Source organism: Tenrec ecaudatus, chromosome X (genome assembly GCF_050624435.1).
Source record: "Tenrec ecaudatus isolate mTenEca1 chromosome X, mTenEca1.hap1, whole genome shotgun sequence".
NCBI lineage: Eukaryota > Metazoa > Chordata > Mammalia > Afrosoricida > Tenrecidae > Tenrec > Tenrec ecaudatus.
The window spans coordinates 117517693-117542672 of NC_134548.1; the positions used below are offsets into that span (position 1 = coordinate 117517693).

Here is a 24980-nt window from a genome sequence, read left to right on the forward strand (position 1 = left end):
ATAATAACAATTTTGATAACCAGATAAATATATGAAAGCTTTTAGGAAGGAAAAACAAGACATAATAAAAATAACAGTAAATGTATCTCTAATAATGGGTTTCAAGAATTGTTTGAGGGGAAATTATTTCTAAGTAGTATTTTATAGCAAATCAAATTGTCCATCAGTTGGGAGAGTAAATGCAAGGTGAAAAATTGTACTGCCCTTTGTCAGGATGCTACTTGAATTTTGAACAAAATTGAAAATTGGAGTCACCACATACACCCCCACACACAAAATAACAGACATTTCCACAATAAAAAAGAAAGTAAATCACAGGAAAACGGATATTCAACAGGAACAGAGACAATCAGTTTAGATTAGAAGAGGATGGAGAATCCTAATACAACATCTCCAAAAATGCTCTAATCTGATGCATCTGAACATAGTCCAGGAATGGTTCTATAGAAAACTCAACAGATAAAAAACATAAAATGAAGGAAGCAGTTCTTTAGTTGATGGGTATTTCAGTTGTTTCTGTTTTGGCACTATTATGCATTTGTGAACAAGTTGTGTGTATCCATATTTCTAATTCTACTGGATATATCTATAAATGGAATTGCTGTTATAGTAACTTTTTCCACAGCCACCACATCATTTTACATATTTACATAGCTTTACAGAAAATATTACCAACAAGCACTTGCTACAGGATTCAGATGTGAATATGTACTTATAAAATAATAATTACCACAATAATTGAAAACTGATCTCACAAACAGAAGTAGGAGACAATAGGAAGTCTATACTTTTAAGGAAAAAAAACACCTAGTTGAGCGTATTGTTTAAAAAAATATAAAATAATGTAATATTGTCACATATACACAGTAAGATCAGAGAAGTGAGTCATAGGATTGCCATTTCTTGTTTATAAGCCTCGTAGAACTAACTGGGGGTGGTAGTACCATTTTACAGAAGAAACTGGTTTACACAGTTATCCAAGATGTGTCTGTTTTCACATTCAATCAATAATACTGGGCTAGACTTCTAATCTACTGATTCTTCTGCAGTCATTTTAAAATAAGGGAGTGGCCTACGAAAGAATACTCTTCTTCCAGAGCCACAGCAGAGAAATAACTAAGTACAGGCTAAGTTCCTCAAATAGTACGTTTTCTTTAAAAGACAAATGGGGCAATGATACGGGTCAATGATTTCATCCTGTGTAATATAGAAAGCCATTTAAAATGATGGCATATTTTCATTTGACGAATCTGTTGCACTTAGAATCTCAATTGGCTGACTAATCATTCTTTCACAACAAATTAATGCAATCCTTTAAAGTTCTACCAGTGATTTTCAAGGGGAACGCTTGTTAAAAGATTCTGATTGTTACGCCTGGGATGGATCCTGAAAAGTTGTAGATGCTGAAGCTGCTGGTCTAGGGACTATACTTTTAAATCTACTACTTTAAAGCAATGTGTACAAGTTATTAATCTTTTCCTCAAAAACATAATTCCATGGGTCAAAATACCAAATTTTATTTGACCTGATTTTCCTAGTTATCTAATGTTTAATGTTTATTTTAAAAAACTAGTTATCTAATGTTTCAGTTTAAGAAATTCCTTTAGAAATTTCTGTGATCCAGCCCTGAGATTATTGAAATAATTTTAAAAGATACTGCAAGCTTAGTGCCAAATGATTACTTAAATATTGATGACTATTAGCTGCTACTGGCAAATAATTTCACTAAGAAATTATTCACTGGTCAAAATTAGGGTCTCACCTAAATTCTACCTGAAATCAAGCCAAATTTTTATTATGACCCTCAGTCAGATTTCTCTACCTGTAATGAGACTTTTTCCTTTTAATATCTAGAAAAAACAGAAGAAAAATGATTTCCTCTTAGACATTTTAGTTACTGTACTTCTAGATATAGGTCAAAGCAAAATACTGTCAAGCAAATATGAAAACACCAAAGTAGGTAACATGTCATTTGACTTGTCATGAAATTGGTAATTTTATAAAATTATAAATTTTATAAAATTATAATTTATAATTTAAAACATGATGGATTATGAGACATTGTTCAAGTTGCTACTTTATAATACCAAAACTTAACTTTAAACTCTGTTTTATTTGACAGAACAGTTTATTTCCTTGTTCATTGACCAAATGGGAAACTGTAATACATAATACATAACAACATTATTTTTCACACGTCAAAAATTGGTTTCAGTTTAGCAATCACCTATGAGGGATGTTAGTTTTATTAACTCACAATACAAAAGCTGACATTGAAAAATGTTTTTCACTCCTCACTTTGGGGAGTGCATTATATAATATCCACCTACTTCATACTGGCTGTTGGAAACTGACCACTTTTTCTGCACATAGAGGAGAGATGAACAATAGAAAAGATACATGCCTTAATTTTATATAATCTAGCAGACATCATGCCAAAAGTAGCTATCCAAGTTTCGCCAATGAGGAAGCACACTTTATAATATATGAGTATACTGAAATATTGCATTACCTCACAGGTCACTAAAAAAGCTTAACAGAGTATATCTGAAAATTACTGTGAAAAAATATTCCTTTTAATCATTTTTATTTGAAAAATGTTATATGGAGAGCTCTTTAAGTTAATAGAAAAATTCCATTTGCTAGCATAGTGGATTATGCATCGGGTTGCTAACTGCAAGCTACGTTCAGACCCGTCATCTATCCTTCAAGAGAAAGATGAGGTTGTTCATACAGACTGACAACCTTGGAAACTTAAACTCAGTCCCACAGGCAAAATGAGAATTGGAATTAGCTTGATGGCAAAATGATGAGTTTTTGTTTGAATTTGCATGACATAAAATTAGAATTAGTGAAACCCCAGGATTGCTAGCAGTCATAATCAACTCAATGGCAGTGAGTTTTGTATGTCACAGATAGAGCTAATAGTGAGCATAAGATTAGTTTCAAAATGTACTGTTTGGTGTGTTAATCATGGGGGAAATTTTATAATTTGTATAAGAAAACTAGGAGTAACTAAACCTAATACAACATTCTTTATAAATCTATATACATATGTAAACAAAAAACATATTCTAAAGCAGTGCGTCTAAACCTTCTTAATGCCATAACCCTTTAATACGGTTTCTCATGTTGTGGTGACCCCTCAACCATAAAATTATTTTCGTTGCTGCTTCATAACTATATTTTGCTCCTGTCATGCATGAATCAGGCAACCTGTGAAAGTGTTGTTCAACCCCGCAGAAGGGGTGCAAACCACTATTCTAAAGGGTCCTACGACCAAAGAAGTTTAAGAAATTTGCTTTATCACACAGGGAATAGCAGCTATCCAAATGTAATCACATTCTAAACCATTACAAAATCTCAATTCAAGTACATGTCTGGACAGGATGAGAAAAATATTAATAAACAATAAGGATCTACAAAGAAAATATCAAAATAGATGGTTGGGAGTGGCTTAAGGGGAAAAGACCCTTCCAAAAGGTTTTTCAAGAACTAACATCAAATTACAAAGTGTGTGTTCTACACTTGTTTGATGCTACCTAATTTGTGTACCTTCTAAAAAACTAAAGGAATAAACAAAAGATCTTATATAAAATAGAATTATGCTGGAGCATTCATGTGAAATTCATCATTTAGTAAATAGTCATTTGGTGGTTATCCTTGCTCTAGGTAATCTACTTTAAAATCCCACTGCAACTCCAACTGTGTCCATTCTGACTCATCATGACCCTACAGGACAGAGAAGAACTGTGCCACAGGAAGTCCAGGGCTTTCAAACTTTATTAGAGCAGACAGACAGCCTGCCGAGCCAGCTGGTATCTTGTAACCATCTACACCTTGTGATTAGAAGCCCAACATTTAACCCACTGTGTTACCTGGAGACTCCTGCAAATTTTATAGCTGCTTTTTATATGTCTGATTTTTGACATCATGTAAATCTTACCATATATCCCTTCAATACCATTAAAATAATGCATAGGAAAAACCTTATGTTTTAGATGCTATCCCTGTAAATGGTTGGTCCTATAAACTTCACCATACAATGTGATAATTCTCTCTGCTAGACATACTATGCATGAAAGTCAAGTATTAACTGAATGTGTACAATAAAAACCATTCCTAGAATTGATACTTCATTTGAATCAAGAGCATCAGAAAAGATTTATCACTTACGAAAGTGCATTCATCACTCACAGAAAGCCTACTGTTTCAAGTAAAGGAGTGAAGAACAAGACATAATCCCTTCCTGATCTAGACTATAAGAGTTCCTCCAGCAAAATAATGTCTTCAGTTTGGTTGATAAAAACAAACAAACAGGTTCTCATTATGTAATTTATGTTGGAAGACTAAATGAATGGCGAAATAATGGGCTTGAGAACTTTAATAATATAGGACAGGGTAGAACTGCCTGAGATTTCCCAAAACTGTAATCTTTACACAAGTAGAAAGCATGTCTTTCTCCCTCAGAACAGCTGGCATTTTCGAACTGCAGACCTTACAGTTTAACAGCCCAGCTTGTAACCACTATGCTACCAGGGCTCCCATATGACCAATCTCACTCACTGCCATTGAGTCAATGTTGACTCATAGTGACCCTATGAGTTTGGGAGGCTGTAACTGTTTACGGAAGTTGAAAGCCCAGTCTTTCTCCCAAGGAGCTAGCTGCAAGTGGTTTTGAACTGCCGACAGGCAGATCACAGCTCAATACCACCAGGACTCGTATAAGCAGATAAAGATATCAGAGATATAAATTGGGGAGTCATCAGTAGAAGCTCTGGAAATGAGAATACCAAGAAATAATATAAGGATCAAAAACAGGACTCTAGAACACAAATATATACGAATCCTAATAACTTGCCAGCAAATAACATACAACTAGGAGTTACTCTGCATGAATGTCATCAGTATCAACCAGTATTATGCTTTTAAATAATGTGAAAGCTTTGGTAAACCTGAAGCTATAGTACAATCTGAACTTAAGATAGCAAAACATATTTAAGCACCTCTTCTGGCTCAGTGGAGGGCTGCAGATAAGTTCTCTCATTTGTGCACTTATCTTAACCTCCTTAGGGTACACTAACAAAAAGTGCCCATAGGGGTATGCTTGGTCAGTTAAATTCAGAACTTACAGGTCAGCTTCAAAGATTAAGGGTATGTGTTCATTTGGAATCCCAAAGGATAACTGACAGATTTTCTTGAAGGACCCAGTAAGAAAATTAGAAACTGCACTGGTAAGGAAGGCCAAGGAAAGTTGGGCCAAGGAATTTTTTTTCTATCAGGCCAATGTAACCTACTTAATTTTCAGGGAAACCAAGGGCTGTCCTATGAGAAATTCATTGCTAAACCTTAACACCATCTACCCTACACATCCCTAATACTTCCCCTTCAAGATATTTTTGTTCCCTAAACTTAAAGAACAATGCAAAGTTACATAATTTGAGTACCTAGACAATTTAAAATATGCCATTTCGACAAGGTACAAGTTGAAGAGTGCAAAATTACTCAGGAAAGGGTTAGAGACACAGAAATACTACTTTCTGAAGTACAGACCTAGATGGAGGCTATACTGAAAAATAGCTTATTTCATTACTTTTGCTTAACAAAGGTTTCTGTGATTTTGTGGTAATACTTTTTGACCTACCCTTATATTACTGGGGGAACTTGTCTACAGCCACCCACTGATTCCAGTCATGGTTTCACATCCATACATGTATGACTTTGAAACCGAATAGCATTTTTTTTACTTACTCTTAAAATATCTTAGAATTGGGTATTCCAATTATAATTCCCAGACCAACTCTTGTACCTTAAAACACTATAACACTTCTAGCTCATAAATTATGTAAAATATTGACTAGTTTCTGATACATACTAAGCTCCCCAACAAGTACTGACTACAACTGTTAAGTAACTTTTCACTCCCTGCCCCCAAGAAAATAATGAAAGAGGTGGTGTAGTGGGATATGTGTTGAGCTGCTAAATATAAGGTCAAGTTTGAACCCACCAGCCACTCCTTTGGGGGAGAAATGAGGTTTTCTGCTCATGTAATAATTTACATTCACCCAAAGGTGAGTCCTATATGGTTACTATGAGTTCAAAGCAACTACCTGGCAGTGAGGTGTTTTATGGGGGGTGAGGGTAGGGTGGGTTATAGCACAATTATTCTCAAAATGGCTATCATGACCATTCCATTGAAATATTTTCCAATTGATTCTAATATTCTGTCCAGATCTTTGACTTCTCAGAATGCAGACATATAATCTCTGAAAATTTTGTATTATGAATAAATTGGAGAAATTAAGCACATATACCACAGTAACTCCAGCCAAAGCCACTGCTACTGAGTGACCCTGTAAGATAGAACTGAACTGCTCCACAGGGATTCAAAAGTCATAGCTCTTTACAGGTGCAGATTGCCTCATCTTTCTCCTATCTACCATAATAAAGGGTTGGGGGCAGGGGGGATTATAACTATATCACTTATTTATTCAGTCTTATAAAATTTTTCCTAATAACAAATCAAGGAAGTGGTACAGAACTTTTTTACTGTCTTCCATGATTTTACCTTAAAGAACAAAAAAATTAGTGCTCCAAAAGTTCTTAAAAATCATAGCTGATAGTACTTGTAGACATGACTATTTTTCAATGTTCCTAAGCCCCACACCCCAAGATCATTGGTTGTGCTATTTACCACCAAATCATTCCAGCTCTAATTTTCTTACTGTTAAACTATAAGCAATGTTGTCGTCTATAATGTTCATCTCCCTAAACCTTCTCTTTTGTTTCCTTACTCTGATAGATGTTCAGAACCTGAAACTGTTATCAGTCATGTATTGAAACCAAACTAATTTAATTCATTAGTCAATTATTTTACATAGGAATTTGATTATCATTTTTGTAAGGACTAAATAAGATGTGGACTTGGCAATTAATGTAACAGCCTTCATTGTCATATATAAAATGAATGGCTCCTCACAGCTAATTAAAAAAATCAGAAAGCAATAAGTGTCAATTGACAGACATGGAATAATTTATAGGAAATTTCCCCCATGTTTATCTGTATAAGATAGGCATGATAAACTCCTGAGGAAAATAATGGGACCTACCATTCCAGAGGGACATGGGAAAGGGAAAGGTGGGGGAAAGAAAGGGGGGAGCCAACAAAGCCAAGGATAAAGGAATAAGTGATCAAAAATTGATGCCAAAAAGGGTGTGGAATCCGTGGTAGGGGTTGATGAAGTGGAATGTAGCCAAGAGAAATTACTGCAAGCTGAATGAAGGCTGAACATAATGGGACAAGAGAACAGTAAAAAGGAATTAGAGGAAAGAACTAGGAGGCAATTGACATTTATAGAGATATAAATCCAGGCCCGTATATATGTAAATATATTTTTACATAATGATAGGGGCATAGATCTATGTACATATATTTATATGTTAAGTTTAAAGGTAGCAGATGGACATTGGGCATGAATTCAAGTACTCTATCAACGCAAGAACACTTTGTTCTAATAATCCAGCATTCTGTGATGCTCACCTTCCCGACACAGTTGAAGACAAAATGAGTAACATAAGCAAATGTGGTGAAGAAAGCTGATGGTGCCCAGCTAATTGAAAGATAAAATGTCTGGGGTCTTAAAGGCTTGAAGATAAACAAGTGGCATCTAGCTAGGAAACAACAAAGCCCACGTGGAAGAAGCACACCAGACTGTGTGATCATGAAGTGTTGATGGGATTAGGTTATCAGTAGACCCAAAATAATATCGATGCGTTCAGAATGGAGACCCAAAGCCCATCTGTACACAATTGGACATCGGCCCGCAGAAGGGATGAGTCAGCCAGGGTGCAGTATTGCACCAATGAAACAACATTCTCCCAGTTCTTTAATGCTCCGCCCCCCTCCCCGGCCATATTATGACCACAGTTCTACCTTCCAAATCTAACTAGACAAGAGCATGTCCATGGATATAGATAAGAGCACTCGACACAGGGAATCCAGGATAGGCAAACAATAATGGGAGTAGCGACATCATGAAGGTAGGGGAAAGGGGGAAACAATCACAATGATCAATGTGCCCGCCCCTACCCCCAACGAATGTCAGAAACATGGGAGAAAGGAGATAGAAACGTGAAGGGACAAAAAATAAAAATAATTTATAGTTTGTCAAGGTTTCATAAGGGTGAGAGGAAGGGGGAAAATATGAGGAGCTGATACCAAGGGGCTCAAGTAGAAAGAAAATGTTTTGAAAATGATGATGTGCTTGTCACAATAGATGACTGTGAGAAGAGTTGTATGAGCCCCAATAAAATGATTTTTAAAAATGGTTTAAGCTACTCTTTAAATTCTGTAACTCTATAATTCAACTTATATGATCATTTAATGCATTCAATCTATCAATCCTAACCATAACATTTTGCTACTTTCTAAAGTGAGGTATCACATATTTGTTGGATTGACTGTATGTCCTAGGTAAGGTAGAGAATGGAATGTGATGCACCAAAGGAAGCATATTAAACAAAGTTAAACAACTTCTGAGACTAAGAAACAAAACCATCCTTGGAAGTAAAAATAATCCCCTCTACTAGGCAAACAGTTATAGAGAACCCAAAAGTTTACAATGCAGACCATGGCATGGTTTTTAAAAAGAAAAAAAATAAAGAACAAAATAGGAGTAAAGGAGATGTTTCTAAGTGACAACTCTGCCAAAAACTTTACAGCAAGATCCTAACTTCTCTCTTTCCTATCTAAAAAAAACACAAATAATAGGTTATGTGTAATCTTGAAGATACTGGTTCAACTCAAAATGGCTGTATAAAGTATCCTTTGATTTAGAGCCCCGTGATTTAGACTATTTCAAAAATGTGTAGTCAAGAGATTTTTCTACATACACAATTGACATCTTTGATCACATGAAATATAGGTTAATAATCACTTATTATAGCACTGAATTCTCAACTCATTACTCACTTGTTGAATTATTCTCAGCAAAATTTTAATTCAAGTTGACTTCCTCTTGCTACCCAGAGCACTTCTCAGTCACCACCTACCACCATTATTAAGAATGTATCTTAATATTAGCCTAAGTAAAACACAATCAGAAAAAGAAATCTATAAACATTAGATAATGCAACCCAAGTAAAATATTTGGAACACATTTTACTTGGGGATTCTAATTAAAGTTCTCATTTTATAGACAAACTAAACTTTCTGACTATTGTAGACATTTAAGGTCAATCTCACATATTTTAAAGGTCTCAAGACCACTTCATTACTAAGAATTTGATAATGGTCTTCCTTTAAGTTATCCATTAGTTTTAAAAACCACATATGAGAGGGCTTAAAAACTCCATGGAATAATTCCACTTTCTTTTACTTTTATTGTTCCACGAGGTTTTGAGGCACCCTCCAATATAAAGCGTAAACTAATCAGATGATTTATGGAAGACATAAATTTCCCTTTGATATTAATGTTTCACAATCAGTGTGATGGTGGTGTTTGTTCCTTTAAAAATAAAAGCAAACCCTACTGGTAAAAGTCCCTTTATTCTTTCTTTTCAAATCAGCAGAGCTTTGAAATTGGACATTATGCTATCACTTACATTTCAGAGGGGACAAAAATGAATATACCCACCCACTCTACTCTTCAATATAGAAGTAGTTTCTCCAAGTACAACGAAAAATTGCCTCCATAATCTTTTTCTTCAGGGAATTATTAAGCCTACAACAAGTGGGCTTCAAAATAATCAGGCGGCTTAATAAGATCTTGGAAAAATCCCCCAAATCTTTTGATTCCGTTTTTCTATGAAGTCCCTTCATATTACTTGGAGCATCTTATCACTCTTTGTTTTTTTTGGTATTCAATACCTTGGATTATGATACCAACTCACATAATGAAGTTGGGTTTTTTTAGTTTGTTAACACGTAATTTTTTTATTCTAGTATAAATCACACTGAGTCCATTTATAGTGCCTGCCAAGCACTTCATCTTATGAAGTTTTCAAATTTCATTCATTTTGTTCTTGATTTTAAATGCACTAGAGATTCTGGGGAAAGAAATGTGAATGTGTACTACATGCCTACTTTATTTAAAATATTAAAATTAGGGAACATCTGGAAAGTTTACTAAATTGCCAATCGAATTTAAACCCAAATGCAAAGATTCACAAAAAATTTTCTATGCATTCTACAGGTGTAATTAGTTGATTCTATTATTCTGAAAAACATATAATCTATATTACATTTGCTTTAATCAAGTCCCATAGTTTGCATTTGGGTGTATTTTATAAGTGCTGTGCATTTAGTGTTTATTTTTGTAATCCAACAACTTTATCCAAAAATGCAGAAAATTTTTCGGGCTGGCCAGGAGGAAAACACTTCAGTGTTGATAAGTCCATTGACTGTGACAGCCCAGGAAGCATGCTAAAACAAAAGAAGAAAACTATTAGGTAACATGGGAGAAAATTCTGTCATTCATCTGCTGACCACCACTTCATGACTGAATTTACTGTCCAAAAAAGTGTTGCTTTCCAAACTGTGCAAGTGAATTTTTGAAATGTACTTTAATATGTCTACACACTTAGAAGAGTACTCACTACATAATTCTTCTATTTATTTTTAAAATCCTTTATCTGTTATAGCAATTGAAATATTTCAGAAATTTTGCTTCATGAAAGACTCGCTCATATAATTTTGTACTGCTAATTTGGGTTGGGCAAATTTGGGCAAAATTAGTTTATGAAATAGGAATAAATTAAATCAAATGTAATAGCTACCATATAAGATAATTAGCAAGATAGACTGCTAGTCACACATTAAGAATGTGAAAAATAACTTTTCTGGTAATTTACTATCATAAATTCATATATAATTAAGCAATATATAATCACCACCAAAATTTATCAGTTCTGAAGCCTAATTAATCCAGTTACTTACATTAACTCAGATGTGCAACCACCTAGCCTAGATTTGGAGACCATAAATGATTTACCTAAAACACAATAAAATCAATTCTTTAATGTATGGGTCTTTCTTTAAATTAATATAAGACTTTAGACTACAAAGAAATGAAAACAACTAAAGACCTGTATATTCTTTCTCAGCCTGGGGAAAATATCAGAAAATGTTTATGAAATCATTGTTTCTCCTTTTTGAAGATTTTTTCTTTTTTTTTAACATTTTATTAGGGGCTCATACAACTCTTATCACAATCCATACATATACATACATCAATTGTATAAAGCACACCTGTACATTCATATAAAATCAAAGCTGGTTTATCAATTGGAACGAAAACACACATTAAAAGTTCCTAGAAAATTGATTTGCATAAATTAGTTATGAGGATGTTTATTCTGTGTAAAAAAATTACTTTAATCCCAAACCACCCAACTAACCAATGGCTGAAATGCCCACTAATGGATGCCAAAATAATTTTTTTTAATTTTTTTTTTATTTTCTCTTTCCAAAATAATTTTAACTAGCTTCTCCCTTGACAAGAATTCTTCAAGACTGGTTTCTGTATTACAAAACCATGCTGGCATTCCTTTCTCATTCATCACTACAAGCATGAGAACCCACAATTACTTCTTTAAAAAATCAATAAATGGATTTCACCTGGATGAGAATAGCGGCCTTTGTTTATTTTGTCCACTAATGCAGACCAAATACCTACAACAGAGCCTGGCACATAGAAAGTTCTCAACACATAGTTACTTATCTAATAAATAATTTACTGAGTGTCTGAAATAGAAGCAGTAAAATTAAAAGAACAGCTTAGTACATAATAGGCAATTTCTTATAGGGTTTATTTTCTACTTTAAAATTCATGCCAATTCACTATAACAAAGTATATTTTTATACTAAACTTTGTAAAAATCATCAAGTTAAGACAGGTTTTTATGTCAAACAATTGGGAATTACTGACCTGGCCCTTTTGCCAAGCTTCTAGTGTCTTAAGGAAGGACTAACAGAAGAACAAGCCAACCATGTTCTTTATCCTTCTACTGTGATGTTGATCAATTCTTGCTGAGTTTTTAATACACGTCAAAAAAATAATACGCCTTACCATAAAGTAATTCTTCTGCTTAAAATGCTCCAATGGCTTCTCACAGAACACAGAAATCAGAACTCTTATTTAAGATATCCCCACCCAGCCTCGTCTTTTACTAAACTGTCCCTTGCTCATTATGCACCTAATGCTTCACACTTGCCAGGCCCAGCCGGCCAGCTCTGCGCCTGCCTGCCCACCCCCCACCCCACCCCTGCTGGAACACACAAAATTTAGGATCTTTATCAGAGCTGTTCCTTTTGTGACTTCCTCGTCATTTAGGTCTCAGCTCAAACCTCACTTACCAGTCATCCTACGTTTTCCATCCCAACCATCATGTCACCCAGGTTATATCTTCTTCAGGGCACATTTTTACCGTATGCAATCATGTTTATCATTTACTTGTAAAATTGTTCACTAACATAAGAGTAGGCCTAGATCTCATTTACCACCATATCCTAAGTACCTAAAATAGAACCTAGTACATACTGGGCACAGTTGAATGAGTTTGTCTAACTTAGGGATCCCCGTAGCTTTGCTGAAGGCAAAAAAAAAAAAAAAAGACACCATTAAAAATAAACAAATGGTTTTCTTGAATAAAGAAATCTAATGAACTGAAAACTCATATTCCAGAAAAAGTATGTTTCCAGAACCTACACATGTGCATACACACATTCAGATGATCACATACAAATAACTAAAGATACACAAAAAAGTATACACACAAACTACAAAGTAGAAAATAACGTAGAGGCTTTTATAGGTGAGAAAAATCACTATGTGTGAAAGGTGGAAGGTGAGAAGCAGAAGCACAGAGGTTAGGTAAGTGGATACGAATAATAGGTAGGAAAGAATGATGATGAGGCAGACAAGTAATCAGTGTGTAGTATACCTTCATGTATAGTAGAAGAGATGTCCCTCTTTGTGTAGCTGCTTTGCCAATTCCAGCTGGTGACTGCTCATCAACTTTTCATTTATAACTGGTAAGTGGCTTTCCTTTCTCCAGATTCTCCCAACAGCTTCCTGCACCTACAAAAATAAATAACAATTTATTAAGGAAATGTTTAAATACTTAAGAATGCACCACAATTCTTAGTAGCTAGAACTTAAGTGGAGCACTGGTGGTGTAGCGATTAGGCATTGGTCTGTGATATGCATGGTTCGCAGTTCAAAACTACCAGCATCTCCGAGGGAGGAAGACTGGCCTTTTTAACTCCTGTAAACACCTAGGAAAACCCACAGGGGGTCACTTTGATTTATTGCTGACTCAATGGCAGGCAGGTTAAAACTTAAAATTAGTTGGCAAAACTACAAACCAAATGGCTCTATTATCTGTTCAGAATGACAAAAAGACAATTATCAAGTGCTCTCTTATAGGAGACTAGAAAAGTACCTACAGTTCCTACTGACATTATGGCCCACGATTCAGTGCTTAGCCATTATCCTTCTCCTCAAAAGCTCTGAGCAGGGCCCTGACCCCATTTAAGATTAAGGTGCAAACCAAATCTCACCAAACTTACTGCCATCAAGTCAATTCTAACTCACAGTGACCCTAAAAGAAGAAGCAGAACTGGTTCTTTTGGGTACACGTCTGGAAATCTTTACAGGGGCAGAAAATTTCACCTTTATCTGATGGAGCAGCTGGTGGTTTTGAACCGCTGGCTTTTCAGTTAGTAGCTTAACTGGTAATCCACTACACCACCACTGTTTTTTTGATTCAGGTTCAATATATTCCAAGAAAAGGTCAAAGAGATTTGGATCCACTGTGACCACATATATGTTTTATGGTGGGCCCAGTGGGTTAACCGGTATGCTGCTAACCAAAATACAGCAGCTTCCATAAAGATTTACAGCCTTGGAAACTCTAGGAAAAATGTTCTACTCCATCCGACAAGGTTGCTCTGAGTCAGACCCCACTTAACATCAGTGGGAATCTTTACAGAAACAAAAGAAAAAAAATCGCCAGGACACCACAACCCCACACCGAGTGGGTTCTTTCAAAGTAACCATTAAGTTAGCAGCCACCTGTAGAACAATGACCATTTGTGTCACTTGTACCAATAAAGAAAAACTACCACTACTTTTGATAATAAGTTGCTCAAATAACAACCCTCTGGCAAAGGGGGTTGCAAAGGGCTCTATAGGACAGGATGGAGTGGAACTACTCCCTACCTAGGGCAGGGTCTCCCCAAAGGAGGTGCAGCCACAATACCAAGTCTGCCTAGCTTCCAGAGACTAAATCAGGGGTCTTCAAAATTTTTAAACAGGGGGCCAGTTCACTGTCCCTCAGACCCGTTGGAGGGCCAGACTATAGTTTTAAAAAAACATGAACAAATTCCTATGCACACTGCATATATCTTATTTTGAAGTAATAAAACAAATGAGCAAAAGCACCTCCTCGGTAGCCTGCATGTGGCCCACAGCCATAGTTTGAGGAAGGCTGGACTAAATCTTTACAAAAACAGACTGCTTTATCTTTCTCCTGCTGATTTAAACCTTTCCTTCGGCCGCTCAATGTTTAACCCACTATGCTGCCACCAAGTCAGCGAAGTCACCATCACAGCACCTCACTGCCATGAGTAGATTATTAGCCTCAGTCACCCTACAGAGCAGACGGTAACTCTTGAGGAGTGTAGAAATCCCTTGTCTTTTTCCCCTAATCTGTTAATATTCCCAGCAGAATGAAGAATAGATCTCTGTGAATATGCACAAAGACAATGATCAGAACCAGTTCCACTTTGAAACAAAAAATCCTTTAGGTTATTTCAGGAGACTGATGAACAAGTGAATAAATCCATTTTGGATAGTTTCTGGAGGGGCAGTTAGGAACACTGAGTCTTCACACAAAACTGTTAAAAAGTCTGCCCACGACTTGCTGACTAGACAAGTTACTTAACCTGTGTCTGTGTTTGAAAAATAAGGGTACTTCTATTCAGCGAGAGGATGGTTTGGAAGGAGCAACCAAAAATAAAACCCCCCAAACTCACTGTTACATAGACAATTTCAACTCATGGACTACCTGTGGGATAGACGAACAGCCCTTGAGGGTTTCTGAGGCTGCAAGCCATTAGAGAAGCAGACTGTAATCTCATTGTCCCACAGAAGAAACTAGTGGCCTCAAACTGCTGCCATTTTGATTAGTAGACCCCAGGGCAGTTTCGGGAAGCTGACCCGCAGAAAGCCCAGCAAAATTGCTCTGGTAGCTGTTGGCCGCTAACGACTTTCGTCCCTCACCAGCCACTGTCTTAAGAACAATGAGAGATTCCATTGCAATCATTTCTCTAATTCAAATTATGATCTCTCTCATGACCATCCACCTGGTTCCGACTCATAGCGACCCTACAGGCGAGGGCAGAACTGCCCCGTGAGTTTCTGAGACTTTTAACTGCTTACCAGAGCAGAAAGGCCGTCTTTTTCTCAAAGATCCTCTAAGTGACTCTAAACCTTAACAGCTGGTCGGAAAGCCCTTCTTTAAGGTACTGCAGTCGGATTACTAGAGAAGCTAAACTAGAAACTAAGGTGGGCTGGTAAGGGCTATTGCTGACGGAATTCGTTTCCCACACAGTTTTAGCCGAGGTGTTTAAAAGCTAAAATAACGTTTCGAAGCCCATTTCTCCGTTCAATCCAACACACCCATACCCTGAACGTTTCTTCAGATAAAAGCCACAACTGGAAATCTCTCCTGTCTGACCTTACATCTGACTGGATTATAAAGCATTTTTGCCCGCCTTGAGGGTTTCTTACTGTAAATCTGAAATCCACAACACTCCTTCCCCTCCCGTCTCAGGGGGAAAAAACCCAAAAAAATCAACCAGCAGCAGCATGGCCAATTCTGAGTTAGCTTGTCTGTCCGCAATGGAAATACTCTCCCAAGTAAATTCCCAACGGCGACGTTCAAATTATTCTCTCTCTCTCAGCGAGTTCTCGTGGTTACAGCCAAAGGATTCCAAAGCCTCCAACGAGCGACCGGAGGGGCGACCACAAGGATTCCACCCCCTACCCCCTCCAGCAAGAAGGTTGGGGTTCATAGTGGCTTGGGGTGGGGGGCTCGAGCCGCGGTTCGGAGACACTTTACCTGCGTGGCTGAGGGCAAGATCTGCCCTCCGAAGGTCGTCTTCTAAGGACGTCTCGTACCTGTACACCTCCAAAGCCAAGGACTCCGAGCTGAGCGGCCCGGGCACCAGGCTGCCCCGCCCGATCTGCAGCACCAGCCGGCTGAAGCCGAGCTTCTTGAAGCTCTACGAGAGGGGCGGAGAGGGGCGGGGAGGGGCGGGGCCGAGGGAAACACGGGCAAACACGCACGCGACTTTTTAATCCAGCAGGGCCACCTTGAAAAGAGCGCCGCTGCCCCACCCCCCACCCCCCACCCCCCACCCCCCAGGCAAACTCCACAGGCGGTGTGTGCAAACTGCCAAACTTCCGGGCCCGGCCAGGCAGAAGAACCCCCGGACTCGGCCCGCGACTGACCAAAGTCCTAAGGGAGCCCTACTAAGTGCCAACCACAAGTCCCCTCAGAAACAGGCTCACCGCTTGAGCCTGGGGGCGAGGGTAGGGGGAGGGGCGCGCAACCAAGTTTGGGGCGGCCGTGTGGGGAGACCTCAAGGGCGCATGAGGGGCCCTTGGCGGCCCGGGAAAAGCGCGGGCTCTGGCGGGAAGGCCACACGCGGGGAGGGGGGCGGGGAGGGGGGCGGGGCGAAAGTGGCGCGAGCCAAAGGCTGTGAAGAGGATGGGGCAACTACGCCAGCTGCGGGGCCTGAGGGGCGGAGCGACGGAGAGGAGGTGCGAGGCGGGGAATGGGAGGGGGGAAGCTGGGGAACCAAGGGGAGGAGCCGGAGGAAGGAGGAGCGGGACTCAGTGATGAGCGGTGCAGGAGGGGCGGGCCAGGCGTTGGGGAGGAGCTGGCAAAGGGACCAGGACAGCTCGCCTGGAGCTTTCCCTCACAGAACGGTGACTATGGAAGGGTCCCCAGACTACCAGAAATGCTTGCAAAGCGAAGGCTCGCGCAGCTGAGCTCGCCAAACCGTGTCTGGCCCACCTTCCCCACTCACTTCCAGACTGTCTGGCGCCGAAACACGCAATGAGCTCGTCAAAGCTGGTGGTCCCAACTGTAACAAATAAGCACTTCATCGCGCGGGTTCCGCCAGCCTGAGTCGCAAGGGCAGGATGTGACGTCGAAGACCACGTGGCCGTCCACGTGGGGGATGGGCCGGAAGCTGGCAGGAACCGCCAGAGGGCTGGGAGTTCCAGGCTGGTTTGAGCGTTTCTGTGAGCCAGCCTTTTGCCTGCGGCCAGCCTCGGAACCCTAACAATGAAAACGTGGAGCGCAGGGAGTTGCCAATGGTAATTAAGTTTCCCACCCCCCAAGAAATGTGATTAAAACAACAAAGCCGAATATCTTGCCCTAATAAGCTCCCTACTTGGTGCAAAACAAATAATAGCTATTAGCCGAAAAGTTGGTGTGTCCAGTCCACCCAGAGGCATCTCTGAAGGAAGACTTGGTTGTGAATTTACTGGAGACAACCAGCCATTGAAAACCCCTTGGAGCAGTTATACTTTGACATACACAGTGAGCAATGTGTTGGACAGAATGATGATAGCGACTTTTGTTGTTTATTGTTTTTTAGTAAGCACTGAGTACCCAAAATCTGTTAGTGAAAGTAAAGTTGGGAAGTTTTTTATTAGGGCATCATATGTAGACGTTTAAACAACAGTTTTTCTTACAGTCTGTGGAGGGATATGGCAGAGGGAAGCCTGTTTTGTACCGCTGTTGAAGGTCTCAAATAATTTTGAGTCTCTTGGAAGCTGCAGGGAAAAAAATGATCTCCATCAATAAATCGGGAGCTCTGGTAGTGTAGTGGCTGCTAACTACAAGATCAACAGTTAGAAAACACTAACTGCCCTATGGGAGAACGATGAGGCTTCCTACCCCCTAAAATAGTTACAATCTCAGAAACCCACAGGGCCACTGTGGGTCAAAATAGACTCATTGCTAGTCATTTGGGGCTTTTGGTCCACTAACAAAGCCTTGTGTGCAAAACAGGTGAAAAGATGTGGAAGCCTCATAAGATGCATTCAGAATCAACCTCCCAGATTTATAATACAAAATTATTCATCAGCATGATAAAACTGTTTCTGTTATGTGCCAATGGGAGTTCCAACAGCCCAATCCTGTCTGTACAGCCCCCATAATGTTTGGGACGTTTGAGTTCATTGTTGCAGCTATGATAACATATATCAGGAAAATCACATTTGAGAAAGTGCTCAAGGAGGTAGGTGGGGTTTTTTTGGCGAATAATATTTTTATTGGCATATCGTACTCATTCCAATATATCCATTCCCTTCCTATACAATTCTGTTGTTCAGTCCCATCTGGTGGAGCTATACAAACCTCAGGGCTATCAACTCCCATTTCCCCTCTTCCTGCACCCCCCTCCCTTCAGCGTACCCTCAAGAAACCCTTACTCCTATCAGTGTCTCAGAGAGGTCATCTATTTTGGCTACCATGTACTGAGCAATCTTAAATGTACAAATGAACAAACATCACGTCTAACATGACCAGTGAGGTATGTAACGTAGGAAGGGGAGGAAATCTTAATGCACTAGAGCAGCGGTTCTCAACCTGGGGGTCAAATGACCCTTTCACGGGGGTCACCAAATTCATAACAGTAGCAAAATTACAGTTATGAAGTAGCAACAGAAATAATTTTATGGTCGGGGGCTCACCACAACATGAGGAACTGTATTAAAGGGTCACAGCATGAGGAAGGTTGAGAACCACTGAACTAGAGGATAGTTATGTGGTTCATCACCACACCTGGATTTATGCTCCATTCCGTGTGTCCCTTCTAAGAGGGAGTGTCCAATTGTCTTGCTGGTGGACTTTGAGTCTACACTACATCCATTCCTCTTCACATCAATTTGGATTTGTGGTTTTTGAACTGATACCTCTTCCCATTGACATCTCATGAGCTCACCGCCTGGCTTAGTTCTTCCATGTGGGCTTTGTTGCTTCCGTGATAGAAGGCCGATTGTTTAATTCCAAGCCTTTAAGAACCCAGACAATAATAACTTTTGATAGCTGGACACCATCAGCTTTCTTCACATTTGCTTATGTACCCATTTTGTCTTTGATTGTGTGAGGGAGGTGATATCATACAGTACCACATTGATAGAGCAAGCCCTTCTTGTAGAGAAGTAAGATTTAAGTAGAGGCCCAAAGTCCATCTGCTTCCTTGTTGCATTTACATATATATATACATACATAAACAAATATGCACATATTCATATATATGCACATATGTATATTGGGTTTTGTTTCCTGTTTTTGCCCTCCTACCTCACTATTAACGTTGCCTTTAGTTCACCTCTCAGTAAGTCCTTTCAGATACAATATGTTTGATTGAACACACCCAGAAAAGCTACACCTTCCTCGCGGTTCATTTTAGAACTCTTTCTATTCCCCTGTACCCATCATTGTTGTCTTCCAGCTCAACCCCGCCTCTTCTCCCCTTCCATGCCCCCCAGGAACCATCGGTCCAGCCCCTGTCTCCATAAGACTGCCTGTGTTACTCTGGGTAGACTAGAGAAACAAATCCACAGAAACTCAGGTATGTAAGAGAGAGGTGTTTCTTTTATATATAAAAGATAAGTGTACATTAAGAAAGCATCCCAATCCAACCCAAGCCCATAAATCCGACATTAACCCATATATCCGACACCGATCTACAAAGTCCTCCTCAAACTCACAAAACACACACAATAACACCGAATGTAAGAGGAAAGCCAAATCAGTGAGCATGTAAGGATGTCAGTGCTGGCAAGGGTCTCTACGTAGCTTCTCCAGCACTCAGGGCTGCATCAGGGTAGATCCATGCGGCTTCTCCTCAGGGATGTCTCGCAGGAAGTAAACCTTGCCAGCTGAGGCAAAGAACTGTCTAAGGCAGCCTCACACTGGTCTGACCAACAGAGAACAAGAGACCAGAGAACCAAAAAGGCAAGGCTCACCAAGCCATTTATATCTCCACCCTTCAATTAATCCCACATGTGTTTATCAGCCAGGTTGCCACAATAAACCTTAAATATCACCCTGCCCATTCGGTATTTCTTGTATAGATCTATAAGAAGGTGGTTCTTGAAGAGCACCACTCTACCACCACCACAGTCTGTTTTGTAATGTTCACTGTTTCTTTTTATTAAACCCCATTTTGCCCTGCCTCAATATATGCAGGAAAGATTCTATAAGGATTAATTCTTATAAGGAAAAGGGGAAAAAATGATTGAAGGTCAGTTAGACTTAGAATTTCAACTAAAACCTCAGGAATATTTCTACCAGATTTTTGTTTTTACTTTGTAACTTAGGTAAGAACGTCTTTTTGAGGGGTAATGTCACTCACTGACCACTGTGGAGTTGATTCCGACTCATAGCGATTCCGCAGGACAAGGTAGAACTTCCTCTGTGGGTTTCGGAGAGAGTTGAAACTCTTTTTTATCTCCCTCAGAGCAGCTGGTGATTTCATCCAATAAGTAATCCACTATGCCACCAAGGCTTCAGAAGGGTGACATAAGGCTATCTAAATTTCATGATTCAGGAGAAGTCTTTAAAAAGTTCATGGAAAATTTCCAAAGTCATTTAGTAACATCTTTTCTGTGAACATAGCAAATATAGTACAACGAATTCAGTAATATGTGGAGAAAGGGATCATGAGTGAAGAATAAAATGTAAGCACAGTAATAATTTCTGTCCAATAAGGAATAAAATATGAATAGTTGTTGAGATACAAAGACAAAAATATTTAAGGTATATGCCTATTCATTAAAATACAGAAATTAATGGTTTCCACATATAAATAAGAAACATTTTTTAAAAATAATTTAATTGGGGGGAAGAGACTTCTTTTTGTACCATGGGGAAAAATGATTTTGAGGTAGGCTGAAGATCAAATTTGTAATGAAACCCAAGTAGTCATCTTCCCAAATTATTAAAACTTTGCGAGGGAGAGGGGGAAGATGGCCGACAGGGACACCCGCATACTCTGAGAGCTCCTCCAAACAAAGCGGGATTGGCGACCAGGTAGCTGAATAGTAAGAGTCTGGTGAGTGAAATATCCCCCTGGGACAGCACCCCAGTCCTACCCCACGTATTTGTCCGGAGCAGGGGTCTAGGTGAAAGAGGACCGGACTCGTGGGACGTCTCTGGCCACTAAGCTGCCGTGAGCTCACTGGCGACCGGCTTAGGCTCCATCCCCAAACGGACGCCAGCCCAGAGCCACTGGCCTGCCCTGCCTACTCCAGCGGCCCACTCCCCACTCCCCATACGCGGATCTCCACTGGGAGAGAAGCTTTCCTCTCCCGCAGTTCCCCTCTCCCCGCAGGGCAGCGATCTGCCCTCGGGCCCACATCCCTCCCTCCATTCATCCAAGCTCAGGGGAGCGGACCCGCGGGTTGTCTGGCGACCCCCACGGGGGACCATCCACGGACCTCTCCACCTGCCCTCTCCACCTGCCCTCCGTGCGCTGGCCTCCCACCCCCGCCCGCCCCCGCCAGCCCCTGGCAGCCTAGCGCCAGCTCCACTCCTGGCCGGGACCCTGCGCTGAGCACTTCCCGCCAACAGGAGCCATAGCCCAACCCGCGCCTGTCCCGGACCCTGAGCTTCCGCGGAGCGCCGCGCCCCGCGCTGCTGAGTCTGCCCACCAAGGGCCCCCCCCTGCGCAAGGCACAAGAGTAGGTGCCCTCCCCAGGGTGCTGCGGGGACCCCGGCGGCCTCGACCCTGAGCCTGAGCAGAGGAAGGGCGCCATTGCCCCCTGCGGTTTCGCGCCAAGCCTCCTTTGCCGGCGCCATTACCCCCTGCGGTTTCGCGCCAAAAGGGCGGAGAGCGAACACCATTGTTCCCTGCAGTGTCCAGCCCGGGCAGATCAAACACTCCACCTGCAGTCTAGGCTTTGCAGTCCCTGAGGAGCCCTCAGTGAGCTCCAGCCAGCTCTCACCACCTGGGGCCCTGTTGGGTCCCCAGTGCCAGCCCTAAGCCTGCCGCAGCCCGCCCCAGCCACCCCAGGAGACGGCACAGTGGCCTGAGCCTCCACACAATAAGGTTACTCCTGTCTCCCAGAAGCATGGGGCCTATTAAAGGATCAAGGAAAAATCAACAGACCACATCACTCCCAACAAAAAAATCAGAAAAACGAGGCACTTTAACAGACCTAACGTCACTCATAGAAGAAACAGATATAGATCAGCCACAAAAGGAAATCTTCAGAACTCTGCTTGCAGTAATACAGGAGCTAAGAGAAGAAAACCAAAATAAGGATGCAACGATAGAAGGGATGAAATGCACAATAGAGGGGATGAAGTCCACAATAGAGGGGATGAATACTATCCACCAAAAGGAACTGCAGAAACTAACAGAGGAGGTAGCAGAGGCCACACAAAAGGTCACAGAAGCTATATCTAGGCTTGAGGAGGCTGAGAACCGTATCAGTGAACTCGAGGACGCTCAAAACAAACGAAGCAAGCGAGAAAAACAATCAGATAGGAAAATTAAAGAAACAGAAGACAGCCTGAGATCAATGACAGATGCTATGAAGAGGAAAAATATTCGAATAATTGGTCTACCGGAACACAACATAACACACAAATCGACCGCCAAGATAGCAAAGGAATTCCTGGAAGAAAATTTCCCCAACCTAACAAAGGAGAATCCGACTCTCATACAGGAAGCAGAGAGGACGCCGGCTAAGCTAAACACCAAGAAGAACACGCCAAGGCATATAATTGTAAAATTATCCAACTTAGAGGAAAAAGAGAAAATTCTACGAGCATCAAGAGAAAGGAAGACAGTCACATACAAAGGAGCGCAGGTAAGGGTATGCTCAGACTTATCAGCTGAAACCATGAAGAGGAGGAGAGAATGGAGCAGCATCTTCCAAATTCTGAAAGATAAAAATGCCTCCCCCAGAATCCTATACCCTGCCAAGTTATCCATTAAGATAGAGGGTAAGATAAGGGTCTTCCAGGACAAGGAAGAACTCAAAAAATATACTGCAAGTCACCCGACCCTGCAGAACATACTGGCTGACTCACTATGGCCAGAAGATCAAGCTCCAACTAGAACCTCCAGGAGACCACCATATATCCCATCTCCATCTAGAAGCCAACATGCCAGCAACACGTACCAGGACAACACGGTCTCAGATGGAAAAGAGGACAGGATAGAAACCCTCCACTCAAACGCAGTACACTGATATGAAGGAAGATAGGCAAAGACCCAAAACACAAAACAGAATATGGCAACCATGAAGCCAGAGATTGTAATAATCACTTTGAATACAAATGGGCTCAATTCATATGTTAAAAGAAAGAGGCTGGAGGATTGGATTAGAAAACATAACCCATCAATCTGCTGCCTGCAAGAGACACACCTTAAGCAAGCAGACAAGCATATGCTGAGAATAAAGGGCTGGCAGAAAGTTTACCAAGCAAATGGTAACTCCAAGAAGGCAGGAGTGGCTATCTTAATCTCCGACAAAATGGATCTCAAGATCCAAAACATAAAAAGAGACAAAGAGGGACATTACATAATGCTCAAAGGCTCAGTAAACCAGGAAGCAATAAGCATACTGAATATTTACGCACCTAATAATGGTGCGGCAAATTTCGTCAAACAAACTATTAAAAAAATGACAGAAGAAATCACGGAAACAACAATAATAGTGGGGGACTTCAACACTCCACTATCAGAGAAAGACAGGTCACAGGGAAAGAAGCTCAGCAAAGAGGCCAGAGAGCTAAACAATGTAATTAGGCAACAGGGCCTGATAGACATCTATAGAGCCTTTCATCCAAAAGCAAAAGGTTTCACATTCTTCTCCAATCCACACGGATCTTTCTCAAGAATAGATCACATGCTGGGGCACAAGGCCAGCCTGAGTAAATTCAAACACATAGATATTATCCAGACGTCTTTCTCAGACCACCATGCCATAAAGCTGGAGATTAATAGAAGGGCACCCAGAAAAGCAAGGGCCACCAATTGGAGAATAAACAACGATCTCCTGCGACATGAATGGGTTAAGGTCCAGATCAGAGAGGATATCAGGAAATTTCTAGAAACTAATGAGAACGAGCATACAACATATCAAAACTTATGGGACACTGCAAAGGCAGTTATCAGAGGTAGCTTGATATCACTGAATGCATACATGAAAAAAGAAGAAAGGCGTATGACAGATATGTTAACACAAAACCTCCAACAACTAGAACAGAGTCAACAGAACTACCCCTCCAATAGCAAGAGAAAAGAAATAATAAAAATCAGGGCGGAGTTAAACCAGTGGGAAGACAAAAGAACAATGCAAAGGATTAACGCAACTAGAAGCTGGTTTTATGAACGAATTAATAAAATTGACACTCCCCTGGCAAAGCTTACCAAAGATAGAAAGGAACAATCATCAATAGCCAGGATGAGGGATGAATCGGGGGCAATAACAACAGACCCCAATGAGATAAAAAGGATAATCACAAAGTACTATGAAGGTTTGTATTCTAATGAATTCAGAAACCTGGAAGACATGGATAAATATTTAGAAAAACAATCTATCCCTAGATTATCTGAGACAGAGATCAAGAACCTCAACAAACCCATAGCGAAGGAAGAAATAGAGAGTGTCATCAAAAACCTACCAAGGAAAAAGGCCCCAGGGCCAGATGGCTACACAGCAGAATTTTACCAAACATTCAGGGAAGAGCTGACACCGATCCTCCACAAAGTATTCCATAACATAGAAAAGAACGGCAAGCTCCCAAACTCATTTTACGAAGCCAGCATTACTTTGATACCCAAACAGGGAAAAGACCCCACAAGCGTAGAGAATTATAGACCAATATCTCTAATGAACATAGATGCAAAAATCCTTAACAAAATATTGGCCAATAGA

The 24980-nt window shown here is 40.4% G+C and overlaps 1 protein-coding gene across 3 annotated transcripts in view; it reads right to left on the reverse strand.

Moving 5' to 3' along the window:
- The window catches only part of ALG13 (ALG13 UDP-N-acetylglucosaminyltransferase subunit), a 70928-nt gene extending 53725 nt beyond the window's left edge, over positions 1 to 17203 (reverse strand). For all 3 annotated transcript variants that reach the window (XM_075538954.1, XM_075538953.1, XM_075538952.1), the window contains exons 1-3: positions 17099 to 17203; positions 16126 to 16288; positions 12943 to 13079 (exon numbers count right to left, since the gene is read on the reverse strand). In XM_075538954.1, coding sequence (XP_075395069.1) covers positions 12943 to 12948 — 6 coding nt within the window. In that variant the 5' untranslated portion in view covers positions 12949 to 13079; positions 16126 to 16288; positions 17099 to 17203. The remainder of the gene's footprint in view (positions 1 to 12942; positions 13080 to 16125; positions 16289 to 17098) is intronic.
- Between the last annotated feature and the right edge of the window lie 7777 nt (positions 17204 to 24980).